The sequence below is a fragment of the Pipistrellus kuhlii genome, unplaced genomic scaffold, assembly GCF_014108245.1.
Source record: "Pipistrellus kuhlii isolate mPipKuh1 unplaced genomic scaffold, mPipKuh1.p scaffold_m20_p_35, whole genome shotgun sequence".
Taxonomy (NCBI): Eukaryota; Metazoa; Chordata; class Mammalia; order Chiroptera; family Vespertilionidae; genus Pipistrellus; species Pipistrellus kuhlii.
The window spans coordinates 5,652,123-5,670,578 of record NW_023425535.1 but is presented as its reverse complement, the minus strand read 5'-3'; the positions used below and the strand labels follow the sequence as shown (position 1 = coordinate 5,670,578).

Genomic DNA, 18,456 nt, shown 5'->3' with positions numbered 1-18,456 from the left:
AGGAATGACTGCCTGCAGAACTTGTTTCCTGGGGGAAGGAGTTTCCCAGCCAGCGTTTAAATGTAAATATATTAGGAGCTATTAAGGGAATATTAGGCTTTACTTTCATTTCTAGAAATGTTGCAGAAGTGAAAGATGGCTCAGTGAATTTTATTTATATTGGTAAACATTTCAGTAGGTTATTTTTGAGATTTTACTTCTGGATTTATTTGTTGTTTAGAAGTTAGAAAATGCTATATTTATTAATGATTTTTGCTATAATATATCACATTTTTATCTTGTAATATTTATAAAAATAAGTTATATTTTTGGAACCTGAAAAATAATTATATTTTTGTGAATTAATAACTGTTTTCTCTCTCTTTTAAAAAAAATCAATTGAAGACAGGAGTGAAGGTACAAAACATACTTCTGGGAGTAACTTGGTTTCACCAGATACGGATTTCAGAGCTGGTTCTTCATTTGAACTCTCTCCATCTGATAGCTCTGATGGAACATACATGTGGGATGAAGAGGGCTTGGAGCCCATTGGAAATGTCCACCCAATTGGGAGCTATGAGTCCTCCGAAATGAATAGCATAGTACGTATGGTTTCTATACACTTTTGGAATGGTTTATCTTACTGCAGGGAGACTCGTGATACTGACTGGGTTATTTTTTAGGTACTGAATTAACTCTCCAAGTTGGAGAATGGAAATTTATATATGTCAAGGGCCTGTAAAATATCTGATCTTTATACACTGTAAAGCATATATTTGTGTCATGTGACGTGAATTAAATATACTTTCATACACATCTTTGTAATACACATATACATAGAGACATCAAGATAGGCTAATGCTTCTCAAAGTGGTGGTGGTGGGGGGAGGGCAATGTTGAGATCCGATAAAAAAATTGAGGGTAGACACCAGGAATGCTGCTTAATGTTGCCATTCTTTGGTGAATGCTCCTAACGCACAGAACAGCACCCACAGCAAAGATGTATCCTACCCACGATGTCAGTAGTGCTTCTGTTGAGAAACCATCAGGTAACATTAAGAGCCAACTTTCAGGGCTTAATGCAATAAAAAAATATTTTTTATTCTTACAAAATCAGTTGTAGGTATGAACAACTCTCGGGTAGCTGTCGTGCGTGTTCTAAGCTGTCTTAACCTTGGGGCTTTACCATCTCCTTTAGAGGTTCTGTTTTGTCATTGTGGTAGAGGAAGAATGCCTATGGGTCTAAAATGTGCAATTACTTGTTTTGGCCTGTAGATGGCACATAGAACTTGCACATAAAACTATTGAGCCAAACTAGTGTTATGTAGTACTAAGAAATTTTCCTGTTGCCTGAAAGGCAATGAAGCCAGATATGGATGAGTACTAGAAGACCTGCTATTCATCTATACATGCAAATTTTAAGAAACATTGCAAGTAATGTGTATGATATGCTCTATGAGTAAAGTGTAGTTGGTATATTTAAAGGGACTCATTATACTTAATATATAGTAGTAAATATATGGTTTTCCAGTAGGTATATAGGAAATTGGTAGTCTTTGTGCATTTACTAAATTCCAGGCAATGTAATTTTGTTGTTAATCCTCACTAGAGGGCATATACTTTTTCCCATTGATTTTCAGAGAGAGTGGAAGGAGGAGGGGAAGTAAGAGAGAGAGAGAGGGTCAAGAAGAGACAGACAGACAGACAATGATTGATCAACCCAGGTTGTGTGATGTGCAGGCCGACTACTGTACCGTACCATCCAGGGTCAGGCAATGTAATTCTATACTCATACTAATGACCCAGCATGGGAAATCACGCGAGACCAGGGACCCCCGAGTCCTGCTGGCGCTGTGGGACCCAGAGTTAAGTCCTGTCCACCTGTGTGTGCTTTGCTACACATGAAACCCACCCAGCCACGCATGCCTTGTTGCACATGCAACCTCCTGGTGACTGGTCTTTGGTCGTTATGGCATTACGACCACTGCATTTTTATTATATAGATAAACCTGTAACTTGGAAAAAATAAGCATCGTTACCAAAGGTTTAGGTTTCACAAACAGAGAGAGGATACAGATTTAATTCAGAGAGACTGTTTCTATCCTATTAGATGAAGGAAGTTAAGAAAAGAGTATGACTTATGGCCTTAATTGCTTTTTTTTCTTTTCTTTTTTGAATGTTTTTGTTTTGTGAGTTTTTAAAAATGTATTTTATTGATTTTTTACAGAGAGGAAGGGAGAGGAATAGAGTTAGAAATATCGATCAGCTGCCTCCTACACACCTCCTACTGGGAATGTGCTCACAAACAAGCCCTTGACCTGAATCGAACCTGGGACCTTTTAATCTGCAGGCCAGTGCTCTATCCACTGAGCCAAACCAGTTAGAGCCTTATGTGTTTTCTTATTACTACGACTTTCTAAAGTGACTGATTGAAATAGAAATGAACATTATGTCCAGCAGATGGCAGCAATAAGCCACTTAGTACCTGACATTTCTTAGTTCGCCATCTTTAGTTACTCATTGCGCTTTTTGTCTTAAGGCCTCTTTTTTCCGATAACAGTATATTTCACCAGTTTTATTTACATATTTTTTAGCCTTTTCTTGTAAAACTTTTTGACACCTAGCAAATAGGTTATTATTTTTTAAATGCAGGCTTTTTCTTTTAACCTGTGAGTTTAGTCCCTTTATGTTGCATTTATTGATATACTGGGACTTCATTCTGCCATCTTATTATTTTATTTAAATCGTTTCACTTTCTCTGTTTTTTTTTTTTTTTCTTTCTCCTTTCCCCCCTAAAGTAGTCTAAATGAATATCATTATTTTAAAATGTTCTCATTTTCCTTGGTTTCTCTATTGCTTCTCACCAAAGGCCTTTCCTGACCCTCATGTCTGTCATCTCTGTGGCCTTCCATTCGCTCCCTCTCCCCTTCAGCCACCACCACAGTTGGCTTGTCTCTACAGCAGTGCTCCTTCCAGCTCAGGTGGAGGTAAGGAGCTTTCAGGGGAATGTAAGTCAAATGGTGTCACTACTCATACAGCTTATTTCAGCCCACTATTTAGTACAGTTAACACTGTTTTTCATAGCAAGGAAATGCATTGTGGTGCAAGCTCCTTATCATAGATCCTAAATACACTGTGTGGACTGACTTTATTGCATAGCACTTAATCTAGAATCTAGGCTATTTTTTTGTTTAAATACAGTATTTTGTTGAGATAATTTACATACAATAAAATGCACAAATCATTTTCTTTTTTTAAATTTTTTTAAAACAAATTTTTATTGTTCATATTATTACAAATGTTCATTCCCCCCCTCCATTGCTCTCCTCCACCAGGTTCCCATCCCACCCTCTGCCCTTTCCCCACCCTCCATTGTCCTCATCCATAGATGCACAGTTAATGTTCAGTCTCTTCCTACATCCCCCTCTCCCCTTTTCCCCAAGAATCGTCAGTTCACTCCCCTTCCATACCTCTGATTCTATTATATTCACCAGTTAATATTGTTCATCAGATTTTTTTTTAATTTGGTTTTTAGAGTCACTTGTTGATAGTTACGTATTTGTTGTTCATAATTTTTATCTTTATTTACTTTCTCTTCCGAAAGAACCCCCTTCAGCAATTCATATAATTCTGGTTTGGTGGTGATGAACTCCTTTAGCTTTTTTTTATTAGTGAAGCTTTTTATCTGGTCTTTGATTCTGAGTGATAGCTTTGCTGGGTAGATTATCTTTGGCTGTAGGTTCTTACTATTCAACACCTTGAATATTTCTTGCCATTCCCGTCTGGCCTGCATGGTTTCTGTTGAGAAATCAGCTGACAATCGTATGGGTGCTCCTTTATAGGTAACTACCTTCTTTGCTCTTGCTTCTTTTAATATTCTCTTTGTCTTTTGCTCTTGGAATTTTAATTATGATTTGTCTTGGTGTGGTCCTCTTTGGATTCCTTTTGTTTGGAGTTCTGTGCGCTTCCTGGACTTGTAAGTCTAATTCTTTCACCAGGTGGGGGGAGTTTTCTGTCACTATTTCTTTCAGTATGTTTTTGATATCTTGCTCTCTTTCATCTTCTGGGACCCCCAAAATTCTGATGTTGGTTCGCTTGAAGTTGTCCCAGAGGTTTCTTACATTATCTTCAATTTTCTGGATTCTCTTGTCTTCTTGCTTCTACGGAGGAGTGTCTTCTGGCTCTTTATGTTCGAAATCTTTTACTTGATTCTTGCGATCTTCCATTCTGTTTTTAGGACTCTGTATAATATTTTTTATTTCAGACAATGTATTCTTTATTTCTTGTTGATCCCTTATCATTTCTCGTTGATTCCTTATTAATTCTAGTTGATCCCTTTTCATATCCTCATAGGTCTTATCGACCTTTTCTAGGAAATTCTTGAAAAACCTTCTAAGCGTAGATTTGAATTCTATATCCAGTCACTTTTTGTCCTCCATTTCTTTTGTTTGTATTTTGTATTTCGTTGTTGCATTTTCGCAGCTTCCTTGATGGGGTGGAGTTTCAGGGTGGAGCCTACAGCCTTGGCTTCCGTCAGCCCCACCCTGTGTGGTTCCTGAGTCTCAGGGTCCTTCAGTACTTGCTGTAAGCACCTCTGAGAGATAGGTGCCCTCGATTTTCGCCTGCTACCAAACAGTCTAGGCTCTCCCCCAGTGGGCCTAGAACTGAGGTTCAGTTCAGTTGGAAGTGGAGTTGGAGGTGGCGTTCAGAGCAGTCTGGAGCTTTTGTCTCCTTCCTGCCAGGGCAATCCCGCAGCACAGCCAACCATCCAGTCACTGTGTGCAATATGTGCACCTCTGGGACCTCCTTTCGCTGCTCCCCCAGAGTTCCACCTTACAGCCCAGCTCCCTATGGATGAGCCTGGGCCCCCGGGATCTGGCCTAGAACTGGGGTTCAGAGCAGTTGGATCTGGGGCCCAGCACAGTCAGAGCTTTTATCTCCTTCCCGCTAGGGAACGCCAGCCAGGCACTCAGCCGCCCCTCCTCTCCGGCTCCGTCCTCTCCGCGCGCGCCTTATGTCTCCGTACCTTAGGCTTTTACAGCTCCTCCGCGCTTCCTTCTGGTTTTCTCCTTGCTTCTCGTTGTAGAATTTCCAGTCAGTCGACTTTCCTGTAGCTCTGGGCAATGTCCATTTTATATTTTAGTTGTATTTTATTGAAACTGTTGTGTGTGGCTGCGGGTAGGTGTTTACCTGTGCAGCCATCTTGGATTCTCCGCACAAATCATTTTCATACAGCACAGGGAATTTGAAAATTTGTGTATATTTAACAATCATTTACATGTTTCCTGTAGCTTTTCAATCATTCAACCCTCACTAGAGGCATCACCACTATTTATATACTTATTTTTTTTTAAAATATGTTTTTATTGAGTTTTAGAAAGAGAAGAGGGGAGTGGAATAGAGAGATAGAAACACTGAAGAGAGAGAAACATCATCGATTGGCTGCCTCCTGAACACCGCCTACTGGGAATCGAGCTCACAACCTGGGCATGTGCCCTGCGAAATCAAACCTGCGACATCTTGGTTCATGGGTCGATGCTCAACCAGTGAGCTGCACTGGTGGGACAGTTTGCCTATTCTTGAATTTCATATAAGTGCAATTATAAACATGTCTATTTCATGTCTGGCTTCTTTAAATAAATATTATGTAGATAGTTATTTGTAATTTTTTCAATTTTTATTATATAACATTCCTTTGTGTGAATAGACTACAACTTAGTATTTTATCCTGCTGTTATGGGCCTTTAAGTTGTGTCCAGTTTTGGGTTATTACTGCTTTAAAGATTTAGCTACCTGGTTTTTGGTGAACAGTTATGTATTTCTCTTGATAAAATATGTAGGAGGGGGAAAACCCTGGATTATAGACTAATGTATTATAGACTAAATATACTTACATGGAGAGAGACCAAAGAGGTTTCCAAAGTGGTTTTACCAGTTTACACTCACTGGTAGTAAATGAGCATTCCAGAAACTCCACTTCCTAGTCAATCCCTGGCATTGTCTGTCTGTTGCAGTTTTGCTATTCTGATGGGAGTATGATGTAGTATTGCACTGAGATTTTTGTCTTGTGTTTTGGATAACTATTCTTAGAACAATTCATTTATGTTTATTTACCATTAGGAGATCATCTTTTGTGAAGTGCCTTCTGTTGGGCTGTATGTTTTTCTTTTCACTGGTTTGTAGAAATCTTTCATATATTTTGGATATAGTAAATCTATTCTATACAGGATACCTCAGAGATACTGCTACTTAGGTTCCAGAGCACCACAATAAAGTGAGTTCTAATCTGTTAGCTGGTAGAGGGTCTTGCCTTCAATTTGTAAAAAATACAATATCTGTGAAGCAAACTAAAGTGAGATATGCCTGTGTGTGTCACACACATACACATATGTGTATGTATATCAGGGTTACTTTTTAAATTGTTCAACCAATTTAAAGTTTTACAATTTAAAAAAAACATATATTTTGTTGGTTTTACACAGAGAGGAATTGAGAGGGTCAGAGAGTTAGAAACGTCGATGAGAGAGAAACATCAACCAGCTGCCTCTTGCACACCCCCCACTGGGGATGTGCCCACAACCAAGGTACATGCCCTTGACCAGAATCGAACCCGGGACCTTTTCAATCTGCAGGCCGACGCTCTATCCACTGAGCCAACCCGGTCCTGGCTAAAGTTTACAATTTTAATACAGTCTAATATAGTATTTTTCTTTATTGTTAGCACTTTTTTGAACTCTGTGAAATTTTTGTTTTTTCTAAAGTCATGAAGATATAATCCAGTGTTTTCCTTTAAAATATTTGTTTTTTAACCTTCAAATTTAGAGCCTCAAAGCCATCTGGAAATTATTCCTGTGCATGGTGAAAGGTAGTGGTCAAGATTAATTTTTTTTTTGAAAACTCATATTTCCGCCCCACTACTTCAGGTTTATTTTTGTCATAAATGTTTATATATTTCCTGACTTTCTTTTCGTTCATTGGTCTCTTTGTCTATCTTTATGTCAGTGCTACACTGTTTTAATTACTGTAGCTTTATAAGTATTGACATCTGGTAGTGTAAGTCTTCCATCTTTGTTCTTTTCTAAGATTTGCTTAACTTGCCTTTTTAAAATCTAATTAAATATTAGAATGACTTGTCAATTTCTGCAAAAAAAGCTGCAGGGATTTTGAATGGGATAACACTGAAAAACTAACACGATTCTTCCAATTCATGGTGTCTGCCAATACTTGTTCTATTTATTTGGTATATTAGAAATAATTTTAACTGATGTTTTGTGTTTTTCTATATAATTTTACACATCTAATTTATTTTTAGCTATTTGAGTTTGTTGTTATAAATAATACTTCTACATCTTGTTTTTTAAGTTTTTGTGTATATGCAAATATATTTGATTTTTTTGTATTTTAACCCATTTTTCCAGTGACCTTGGTAAATTCACTTATTAGTCTAGTAATTTGCTTGTGAATGTTTTTGGAATTTCTGAATATGTACTATACAATCATACCATTTGCAAAGTCTTTATTTCCCCATTTTGGTTAGGACCCCTAACATAATGTTAAATTGAAATAAGGATAGAATTTCAGGAAAGTTTTAGTAGTTACCATTAAAGTTTATCTGTGTGTGAGGCTGGGCGGGGAAGAGATAGGGGTTAATATATATCTTTCATCAGATTAAGGAAGTTCCCTTTTATTTCATTTGTTAAATTTTTGTTGCGAGTTGATGTTAATTATTATTAAATGCTTTCTCTACATCTATTGAAATGATCAGATTATTACTATTGTTTTCCTGTAACATATTTTCTGTTAGTGTGGTAGATTGCATTTTGTGATTTTCAAGTATTAAACCACCTTTTCATTCCCGAAAGGAATTCACTTGGTTTTGATATATAATAAAACCTTGATTTTTCGGACCTCAACTTAACAGACTCAAGATTTATGGACAAAATTTCTAGTCCATATGTCATATGTGAAAATTAACACTGTTAATTTAAAAATGATTTTAACCAAGATTAGCTTATAATTAGATTAGGTTACTTTTTGTTATTAATTCACTATTATTTTTTTAAAATTGTAGCGAATAGGTCATATGTTGGAAAAAACACTGTAGTAATTTTGCTGACGTAATAAATATATCTACAGTGATAATCTACACATTTAAATCCATGCGTCACTGTTCGTCAGCAGGGTTCCGCAGGTGATTAGCACGTGATGACACCACATTGGCATGGATAATAGATTCTGTTGTCATCTGTTGTGACTTTCTGCAGCAGTTTAAGGTGTGCAGATGTTCTGAATTTTGCTAAGCCACGCCCCGTTTGTACATTTGTTTACTCACAGTGATTGGTGAATGTTTGCATTTACAGTATAAATTTAAAATTACAATAATAAATATAGAAAACTTTTCTGTGAAATTGAACTTTTTATACATAATGTTAATTTCACAAACATGTCTACATAAGTAAAAACATGTAAACTAATTTGTCAGTTTTTTAACATTCGCATTTGGAAAATCTACTTTATTATATAGTGGACTTTCGGTTTTAATGGCCACACCCCCTTGCCTGAATTAGTCCATTATATCGAGGTTTTACTGTATTTTCTTTTTAAGTGCCATTAGAATTGATTTCCTACTAGTTTATTTAGTGGTGTGTGTTTTGTGAAATTCATAATTTTCAAAAAGAATTTGAAGTTTTATTTAGTCCTCAATAATATGTTTCTATTGATTTGATTTTATTTTTTTAAAAATATATTTTATTGATTTTGTACAGAGAGGAAGGGAGAGAGATAGTTAGAAACATAGATGAGAGAGAATCATCGATCAGCTGCCTCTTGTACACTACTGGGGATATGCCCACAACCAAGGTACATGCCATTGACCGGAATCGAACCCGGGACCCTTCAGTCCCCAAGCCGACGCTCTATCCATTGAGCCAAACCGGTCTCGGCTGTTTCTATTGATTTTAGAGAGAAAGGAAGAAAGAAAGGAAGAAAGAAAGAAAGGAAGGAAGGAAGGAAGGAAGGAAGGAAGGAAGGAAGGAAGGGAGGGAAAAGAGAAGAGAAGAGAAAAGAAAAGAAAAGAAAAGAAAAGAAAAGAAAAGAAAAGAAAGATTGATGTGAGAGAGAAACACAGATGGGTTCCCTCGTGTGGGCCTCAACTGGGGATCAAACTCACAATCTAGGTATGTGCCATGACCAGGATTTGAACTCGCAACCTTTGGGTATATGGTGCAGTGCACCAACCAACTGAGCTACTCAGCCAGAGTGGGTTTTGTGCATTTATGTTCATAAGCAATATTGCACTATAATTTTTCTTTTTTTGTGTTCTTGTCACATTTTGATATCAAAGTTATGCTAGCTTCATAAGTGGGTTGAGAAATGTTTTTCTGTTTTTTGCGCTTTCCAAGATTTTATGTATAATTGATATTACTTCTTTCTTAAATGTTTTAAAGAACTCACCAATGAAACATTTTTGTTCTGGAGAGAAGTTTTGTTCTTTGAGAGAAGTTTTTATAACAGATTTGATTTTCAAAATAAATATTGGCCCATTAAGACATATATAATCAGGCTGGTTGAGAGAGGGAGGGATGGTTAGTGAGGGATGACCAAATGATTGAACAAGCAGGCTGCATGGGGCGACTGGCCAGCAGGGGTCACCGTGAGGGGCAACCAGATCAGCAGGGGGGTAGTTGGGGTTGACCAGACCAGCAGAGGGGAGGCAGTTGGGGGTGTCCCAGGCCAGCGGGGGGCGGGGGGCAGTTGGTGTGACCAGGTCAGCAAGGGGATACTAGGCCAGCAAAGGGGGTCAGTTGGGGGCGATTAGGCTGGCGGGGAGGGGGGGGGGTGAGGCGTGACTAGGCCCATGGGGGTTAGTTGGGGGCGACCAGGCTGGCAGGGCAGAGCAGTTAGGGGGGGCAGTTGTGGGTAACTGGGTTGGCAGGGGGGGCAGTTGGGGGCTATAGGCTGGTACACAGAGGCAGTGAGAGGCAATCAGGCTGGCGGGGGAGGGGCAGTTAGGGTTGACCAGGTAGGCAGGTAGGTGAGCTGTTAGGAGTCAGCAGCCCAGGATTGTGAGAGGAATGTCTGACTACCAATTTAGGCCCGATCCCTAACTGAGGGGTCCTGGATTGGAGGGGGTGCAGGCTCAGCTGAGGCCTCCCCATCCCCCATGCATAAATTTTGTGCTCTGGGCCTTTAGTCTAATCTAATAATAGAGGAATATGCAAATTTGTCCATTACTGCCTCAAGTCACAACAGGATCAGCAGACTGTGCCCCCACCCTCTGCTCAGGCAGCTGAAAGGCCCGGGGTAGGATAGGATATGATAGGAGGGGATAAGAAAGGAGCGGGAGAGGAAGGCAGGCCTGTATGCAGAGAGGCCAAGAGGAGAAACAGAAATACAAAAGGGAACAAGAAAAAGAGGGAGGAATGGGAAAAGGAAGGAAGCGGTGGGAGCAGGTGCACTGCATGAAGCCGTTGAGCACGGCCCAGATGAGGGAGGAAGGCAGTGATGGCTGTTGGTGGGGAGGTGCCCACAGGTTCAGTGTGGAGTGGAGGTCAGTCCGAGGCCTTCTGGGTCTCGCAGCAGCAGCAGCAGCAGCACCCAGACCTTAAGGGCCTTGGCCAACCTTGCTGGGCTGGGTGTCCAGGACAGGAAATGAAGGACAGAGGTGGGAAGGCCAGGGGAGGGGAGGCGGCCAACACTTGGCAGGGGCTGAGCCTCTCCCACCAATGTAAGCTTTAAGAAGTAAAGGAGGGAGGGAAGAACTTTATAAAGGAGTCAGTAGAGAGCAGAGTTAAAGAAGGAAAGAGGATGTGTGAGTGAACTGTAGGAGCTATAATGAAAATCAAGTAGAGTTGTGTACTGGGGACAGATTTTAAAAGTAGGAGTTAGAAAAGAAAAAAGATAAATGATAGTGAGTAATTAGGCAGGTAGATATTAAAAGAGTGGAAGTAAGTAGAGAAGAGTGTATGGGAAAGGTAGGATGAGAGAGAGAGAGGGAGGGAAGAAAAGTTTTAAAGGGGAGCCGGTAGAGCCTAAAAGGAGAATGGGAAGAAGGAAGAAATGGGGGAGGGAGCAAAGCAGGTCCAAGGGAGGAAGAGAAGGAAAAAAAATTAAGGTGGGAAGAAAGGAAAAGGGGAGGGAGGACAGGGGTAAAGATAAAGGACAGGAATGTGGGGAGGGAGGCATGGTAGGAGAAAGATGGGAAGGAAGATGGAACAGAAGTAGGAAATAATGAGGAAAGGAAAGATTGAATATTCAGTAGGAAAAAGTGTTACAGAGAGAGAGAAATTGTGTGACAGGGAGAAGCCAATAAGGAAGTCAAATACAATTGTGTGTCAAGAGGATAAGATTAAAAAAAAAATTAATAGGGGCGACCAGACTGGCATGGGAGGCCAGTTAGGGGGATCAGGTATTCAGGCAGAGTGGTTAGGGCAGGCAGGCAGGTGAGTGGTTAAGGAGGCAGAGGTCCTGGATTGCGAGAGGGATATCCAGCTGCCAGCTGACATCCCTGAGGGCTTCCAGATTGGAGAGGGTGCAGGTTGTGCTGAAGAACACCTCTCCCCCTCCAACCCCCTTTCACGAATTTCCTTTACTGGTTCTCTAGTATATATATATAAAAGTCTAATATGCAAAGTGTCCCCTTGGGAGTTTGACTGATGGGGAGTTCAATCGCTTGCTATGACATGCGTTGACCAACAGGAAGTGGGGCGGAATATATATGTATGTATATATTTCTTTTGTGTTGGTTTTTGAGAATTTGTCCATTTTATCTACTAGTAAGTTGTCATTTGTTGGTGAAAGTTGTTCAAGATTATCTTATCTTGTTAAGTAGTCCCATTTATTTATTTTCTCCTTAGTTTCCATTGTCCTAGGACAGTTGACAAACCGCCACATGTGGCTCTTTGGCCCCTTGAGTGTGGCTCTTCCACAAAATACCACGTGCGGACGCGCAAGTACAGTGTGATTGAAACTTCGTGGCCTGGGCAAGTCTATTTTGAAGTAGTGGGGTTAGAACACTCAAGGGGCCAAAGAGCCGCATGTGGCTTATGAGCCGTGGTTTGCCGATCATGTCCTAGGAGATGTATCTGTAAACATATTGCTATGAGATATGTTTGATATTTTGGTGCCTGTGATTTCTTCTAAGATTTTTATGGTTTTAAGACTTACTTGTAAGTCTTTTATTATCCATTTTGAGTTTATTCTTGTGTATGGTGTAAGTTGGACAGTTTCTTTTACTTTGCATGTACCTGTCTAATTTCTCTGACACCATTTAAGGAAGAGACTCTTTTGACTCCATTGTATGCTTTTGCCTCCTTTGTCAAATATTAATTGAGCGTAGTGGCCCGGGTTAACTTCTGGGTTCTCTGTTCTGTTCCATTGATCTACATGCCTGTGCTTATGGCAGTACCAGGCAGTTTTGAGCACAGTGGCTTTGTAGTGTAACTTGAAATCTGGTATTGTGATTCTTCCAACTATGTTCTTCTTTCTCAAGATTGCTATGGTTGCTTTGGGGTCTTTTTTAGTTACAAAATTTAAAAAGTTTTATATATAAACTATTCAAGATTTTTCCAGCACTAACTGACATAAAGCACAATGAGATGGCACTTACATCGCTTCTCGGCCTTTTGGCTAAGATCAAGTGTGAGATGGCACTTACAGAGACAGCAGCTTCAGACCCAGAAGAGGGTGAGTCAGTGATGAAATCGTCATTTTCTTCCATTCAAGGAGGCAAGAGAGCAAATGACTGGTCACTTCAACGTAAGGAGCAGCTGCTCCATTCTGGGAGCCCTGGGGAAAGGCTAGAGAGAGGACACGGATTTGGTCTCAGACAGAGGCCTCACCATTTTCATTTGTTTGGTCACTTTTGATGGAAAAATAAATTGCCCAAAGATACCTTACAAGCTGAAACCTAAACATCACCCTACTTTTATTTTTTTATTTTTTTGCTAACTCCTGAAATCACCTTTCCGACTTGGCTAGCACTCTGCACAAAGCAATGATTCCCCATCGTGGAGGGCTCTCTGTGGCTCTCATTGAAGGAGGCCCACACCTCTTCCCCTCCTCTGCGGAGCGGGCACTATAGACTAAACTGAAAGTACCTCCAAAAGGGAGACACGGATTAGACTGCTGCTTGAAAACTGGAATTGGATTGTTTTACAAATGCCACAACAACAAAAAAAAGGTAATTACAAAATATGTACATTACAACATGCTTTTAAAGACACTGCATTGTTGCTGAAACCAGTTTGGCTCAGTGGATAGAGCATTGGTCCCAGTTTCGATTCCGGTCAAGGGCATGTGCATTGGTTGTGGGCACATCCCGGTGGGGGGTGTGCAGGAGGCAGCTGGTTGATATTCCTCTCTCATCGATGTTTCTAGCTCTCTATCCAGCTCCCTTCCTCTCTGTAAAAAAAATCAATAAAATATATTTTTAAAAAAATAGACACTGCATTGTGCTCACATTCCCTTAAATGTTCCCAAAGGTGCTCAGCCTCTAGCCCAATCAAAATCTCTGAGGAGAGGCAGAGTCAATTTGGTGAAAAAGACACAGGTTGGGGGTGGTGGGAGGTAGTGAAAGGAGAAAGCAGCCTTCCAGTTAAAGATCAGCCCTCAGTTTAAAGGTCAGCTTTAAGCAGGCTGGCCAGGGGTGTGGGGGTGGGGGGTATGGTGGTGGTGTGATTGTCTGGGTCCTGGGTCGGAGGGAGGAGCAGCGGCAGGGCGGGACCAGGGTGCTCTCCATCTCATTCAGCTCCAGCAGAGAAGGTCCAGCCTCCGTGTACAGGTTGTTCCTCTCTGGTGCATTTCAGTTTCTCTTCCAAATCATCAGGGTTTTTTTCCAGCGTGGCTACCGATCTCTCAGCAAGCTCAGCACCGGTCCCTGCGTCCTTGAGTTTATCATTAAGGATCTTGATCTCTTCCTCATATTTGCCTTCTTTTTGAGAGTACTTTTCTTCAGCAGCACTCAGATGCCTCAGGTTCTGGCCCATCAGTCTGATCTGCTCATCCATATCTCGGCAACGGGACTCTGCCAGCGCAGCTCATTCCTCTGTGTGGTCCAAGTCTCCCTCAGTAATCACCAACTTAGAGCCACCTCTTCATACTTCCTGTCTGCCTCTTCTGTGATGTGCCTAGTTTCTTTGAGTTGGATTTCCTTATTTTCTTCATCTTTTACAGCTTGATTTTCATTAACCTTCATTCATCTCTTGCTCTCTTCAGCAGCTTCCTCCAGTTTTTGCAGGGCACTGGCCAGTGCTCTGAGCACGGTCCAGTTCCTCTTCCACCCGCTGGATCCTACGCTTCAAGGAGGCTGCCTCAGCTTCAGCCTGTTCCCCGCCTGCCTTTCTCCCTCCACTTCCCGCTGGAGGCAAAACTGGGGTCTTGTATTTCATCGCCTCGGTGGTGGTGGTCCTAGCCATGGTGCCCCCCAGCCCCTGCTTGAGTTCCTGCCTTTATCTTATTGATAAGGAAAAGTGTTTTGTGTGGTCTGAATTTCTTTATTTTCTTAAATTCTTACCTGAAGATATTTTGCCATTGATTTTTAGAGTGGAAAGGAGGGAGGAAGGGAAAGGGGGGGGGGGGAGGGGGGGGGGGGGGGGGGGGAGAGAGGGAGAAGAGAGAGATATCGATCTGACAGAAACACATTGATTGGTTGCCTTTGCTTGTACCCCGTCTGGGTTTGGGGGATCAGAACTGCAACCGAGGTACGAGCCCTTGACCTGGAATAGAACCTGCAACACCTTGGTCTCCAGGCCAATGTTCTAACCACTGAGCAAAATAAACCAGTTAAGTGTGTCATAAATAATCTTTTCTCAGCCAGTGACTTCTAACTTTGTGTATGTGCCTTCTACCATATATAGTTTTAAATTTTGATAGACTGTTTAGTCTATCAAAATTTAGATAGTAATGTGTTTGTGTGTGTGTGTGTGTGTGTGTGTGTGTGTGTGTAAGATATCCTGCCCATCCTAGGACCAGCCATACAGCTATATTTTTTATATTGAGAGGCAGTATAGGACAGTAACTTAAGAGCCAGGGTTCTGTAACAAGGAAATTAAAAAGCCAATCTCTGTCATGTACTAGCTGTATATCTTGGATTCTCTATGTTTGTTTCTTTTTAAAAAGCAATGTGGTGATAATAACAGTACCTGTCTTCAAGGCTGACATTAGGAAGTACATGCCTGAATGGTGTAGCAGCCATGTGATATTTGTTATTGAGTATTTTGAGTATCATCACTGATTATCTCATGGGGTTATTGTTAACATTAAATAAGGCCATAATGCTTAGTATAAGGAATATAGCAAGAGCTCGTAAGATTAGATAATTATTATTATTTTACGACTAGAGGCCCGGTGCATGGTGCGTGGAATTTGTGCACGGGAGGTGTGTGTGGGGGGGCTGTCCCTCAGCCCAGCCTGCACCCTCTCCAATCTGGGACCCCTCGAGGGGTGTCTGACTGCCTGTTTAGGCCCAATCCTGGTAGGATCAACTGCCTGCTTAGGCCCAATCCTGATTCTTTTATTTGCACTCTTTCCCTCCCCCTCTTCCTGTCCCTCTGGTAGGATGGGGCCTAAACAGGCAGTTGTACATCCCTCTCACAATCCAAGACTGCTGGCTCCCTACTGCTCGCCTTCCTGCCTTCCTGATTGTCCCTAACTGCTTCTGCCTACCAGCCTGATCACCCCTAACCACTCCCATGGCAGCCTGGTTGCTCCTAACTGCCCTCCCCTGTCAGCCTGTTTGCCCCTAACTTCCCTTCTCTGCCAGCCTGGTCACTCCTAACTACTCTCCTCTGCAGGCTTGATTGCCTCCAACTGCCTTCCCTTGCAGGTCTGGTCCCTCCCAACTGTCCTCCCCTTCTGGCCATCTTGTGTGTGGCCATCTTGAGTCCACATGGGGGCAGTCATCTTTTACTACATGGGGGCAACCATCTTGTGTGTTGGAGTGATGGTCAATCTGCATATTACTCTTATTAGATAGGGGTAGTATGGTCTGTTCTTCCTATTCATGAACATACTATATGCTTCCACTTATTTGTATCTTCTTCAATTTCTTCAGTGTCTTAAAATTTACAAGTACAGATCTTTTACATCTTTGTTCAATTTATTCCTAGGTATTTTTTAAAGCAGTTGTAATTGGGATTGTTTTCTTAGTTTCCCCCTTCTCAAGTTTATGACTGGTGTGTGAAAATGTAACTGATTTTTAAAAATTTATTTTATATCCTGCTACTTGACTGAATTCATTTGTCAGTTCTAGTAGTTTTTAGATAGAATTTTTAGGATTCCCTATATATAGTATCATGTCATTTTCAAATAATGACAGTTTCATTTTTTTTTTTTCTCCCAATTTGGATACCTTTTATTTCTTCTTTTTATATGATTGCTTGTGGGTAGGTCTTCCAACAAGAGTGGCAAAGCAGATATCCCTGACTTGTTTCTGATCTTAAGTGAAACACTTTTAGTTTTTGCCACTGAGTATGATGTTGACTATGGGTTTCTCTTATGTTCTTTATTACGTTAAGGTATGATCCCTCTATTCCTATTTGCTGAGAGTTTTTATCTAAATGGGTGCTGGATTTTATTGAATGCTTTTTCTATGTCTATTGATAAGATCATGCGATTTTTATCCTTCATTTTGTTTGTGATGTACCACCTTTATTGACTTAATGAATATTGTAGCAGCCTTGCATCCCTGAAATAAATCCAACTCGTCATAGTATATGAACTTTTTAATGTATTTTGCTGGACCCAATTTGCTAATATTTTGTTGAGGATTTTAGCATCTATTTTCATCAGAGATTGGCCTGTAATTTCTATATAGTGTTTTTATCTGGTTTTGGAAGTATCGGATAATGTTGGCTTCAAAAAAAAGAGCTTGGAAGTCTTCTCTCCTCTTGAATTATTTGGAATAATTTGAGGAGGATAGGTGTTAGTACTTTGAATGCTTGGCAGAAATCACCCGTGAAGTCATCCAGTCTCCAGGACTTTGGTCTGCTGGGAGTTTTTAAATTACTGCTTCAATTTCATTAGTCATTATTAGTTTATCTAGGTTTTCTCATTCTTCTTGATTGAGTTTTAGAAAATTGTATGTTTCTAGGTATTTGTCCAGTTTGCCCAGGCAATTCCATTTGTTGGTAATATTTTCTAACAGTCCTTTGTATTTCTGTGATTTCAATTGTTACTTTGCCTCTTTTCATTTCTGATTTTATTTGGATATTCTCTGTTTCTTGATGAGTCTGGTTAAAAGTTCCTCAATCTTGTTTAACTTTTCAAAGAACCAGTTTTTTGTTTCCTTGATCTTTTGTAATGTCTTTTTAGTTTTTATGTCATGTATTTCTGCTCTGATCTTCATTATGATATTTCCTACATCCTACATATTCTGTGCTTTTCCTGTTGTTCTTCCTCTAATTCTTTTGTGGGTTTAGATTGTTTATTTGAGCTTTTTAGTGCTTCTTGAGGTAGGCCTGTAAAACTGAATTTTCCTCTTACTGCTTTCATTTTGTGCTATAGATTTGGAGATGTTGTATATTCGTTTTCATTTGTTTCCCAGTAGTTTTTATTTTTTCTTTGATTTCATTGGTAACTCATTCATTGTTTAATTACATGCAATTTAACTACCATGTTTTTTAATGTTTTTGAAGGTTTTTTTGTGTGTGTGGTTTATTTTTAGTTTTGGCCATTGTGATCTGAGCAGTTGCTTGATATGATTTTAATCTCCTGTTGTCTGTCTTTGAGAATGTTCCTTCTGCACTTTAGAATAATGTAAATGCTGGTGCTTTGGGTTGAAATTTCTGTGTATATAAATTAAATCCATCAGGTCTAATGTGTCTTTCAAGGTTGCTGTTTCCTTGGTTCTTTATTTTTTTCCTTCTGGAAGATCAATCCTTTGATGACAATGGGTTGTTAAAGTCCCCTACTAGGACTGTATTTCTTGATCTTTTCTTTAAAGTCCACCAAGAGTTTTGTAATTTTTTTAAAACATATATTTAGGTGCTCCTATTTTGAGTGCATAGATGTTTATAAGGATTATAGCCTCTTGTTTCATCATCCCTTAATATTAGTAGTGAACTTCTTTGTCTCTTATTTATGGCATTTGTTTTGAAGCCTATTTTGTCAAAAATATGTATTGCTAACCCAGCTTTTTCTTCGTTTCAATTTGCATGGATATTTCCCACCCCTGTTTCTTCACTTTCAGTCTGTGTGAATCTTTTTTCTGAGATGACTTTATTGTAGATAGCATATGTGGATTGTATTTTCTTGTCCACTCAGCTACTCTACGTCTTTTGATTGGAGCATTTAATCAGTTTACATTTAAGGTTATTATTGATAGGTAATTATTGCCATGTTTTCCCTTTATGCCTATGTTCTTTTCTCCCTATATTCCCTTTTTTAAATATATTTTTATTGTTGGTAGTATTACAGATATCACTCAGTCTGTCCCTCTCTTTTCCCCCTCCCCCAGCCCCTACTCACCCTTCCAGGTCT

At 40.1% G+C, this 18,456-nt stretch overlaps 1 protein-coding gene and 1 pseudogene across 18 annotated transcripts in view; one reads left to right on the top strand and one right to left on the bottom strand.

Annotated features, from left to right (window-relative positions):
• CCSER2 (coiled-coil serine rich protein 2) overlaps positions 1-18,456 on the top strand; it is a 153,434-nt gene that overhangs the window by 49,187 nt on the left and 85,791 nt on the right. For 17 of the 18 annotated variants that reach the window (XR_004992058.2, XM_036461180.2, XM_036461179.2 and 14 more), the window contains one exon: positions 385-581. The exons of the other annotated variant lie outside the window; for it this stretch is intronic. Coding sequence is in view for 16 of the 17 variants with exons in the window: in XM_036461180.2 (XP_036317073.1) it covers positions 385-581 (197 nt within the window). In the remaining variant the exon portion in view is untranslated. The remainder of the gene's footprint in view (positions 1-384; positions 582-18,456) is intronic. 18 annotated transcript variants of the gene reach the window in all.
• LOC118732118 lies at positions 13,574-17,005 on the bottom strand (annotated as a pseudogene).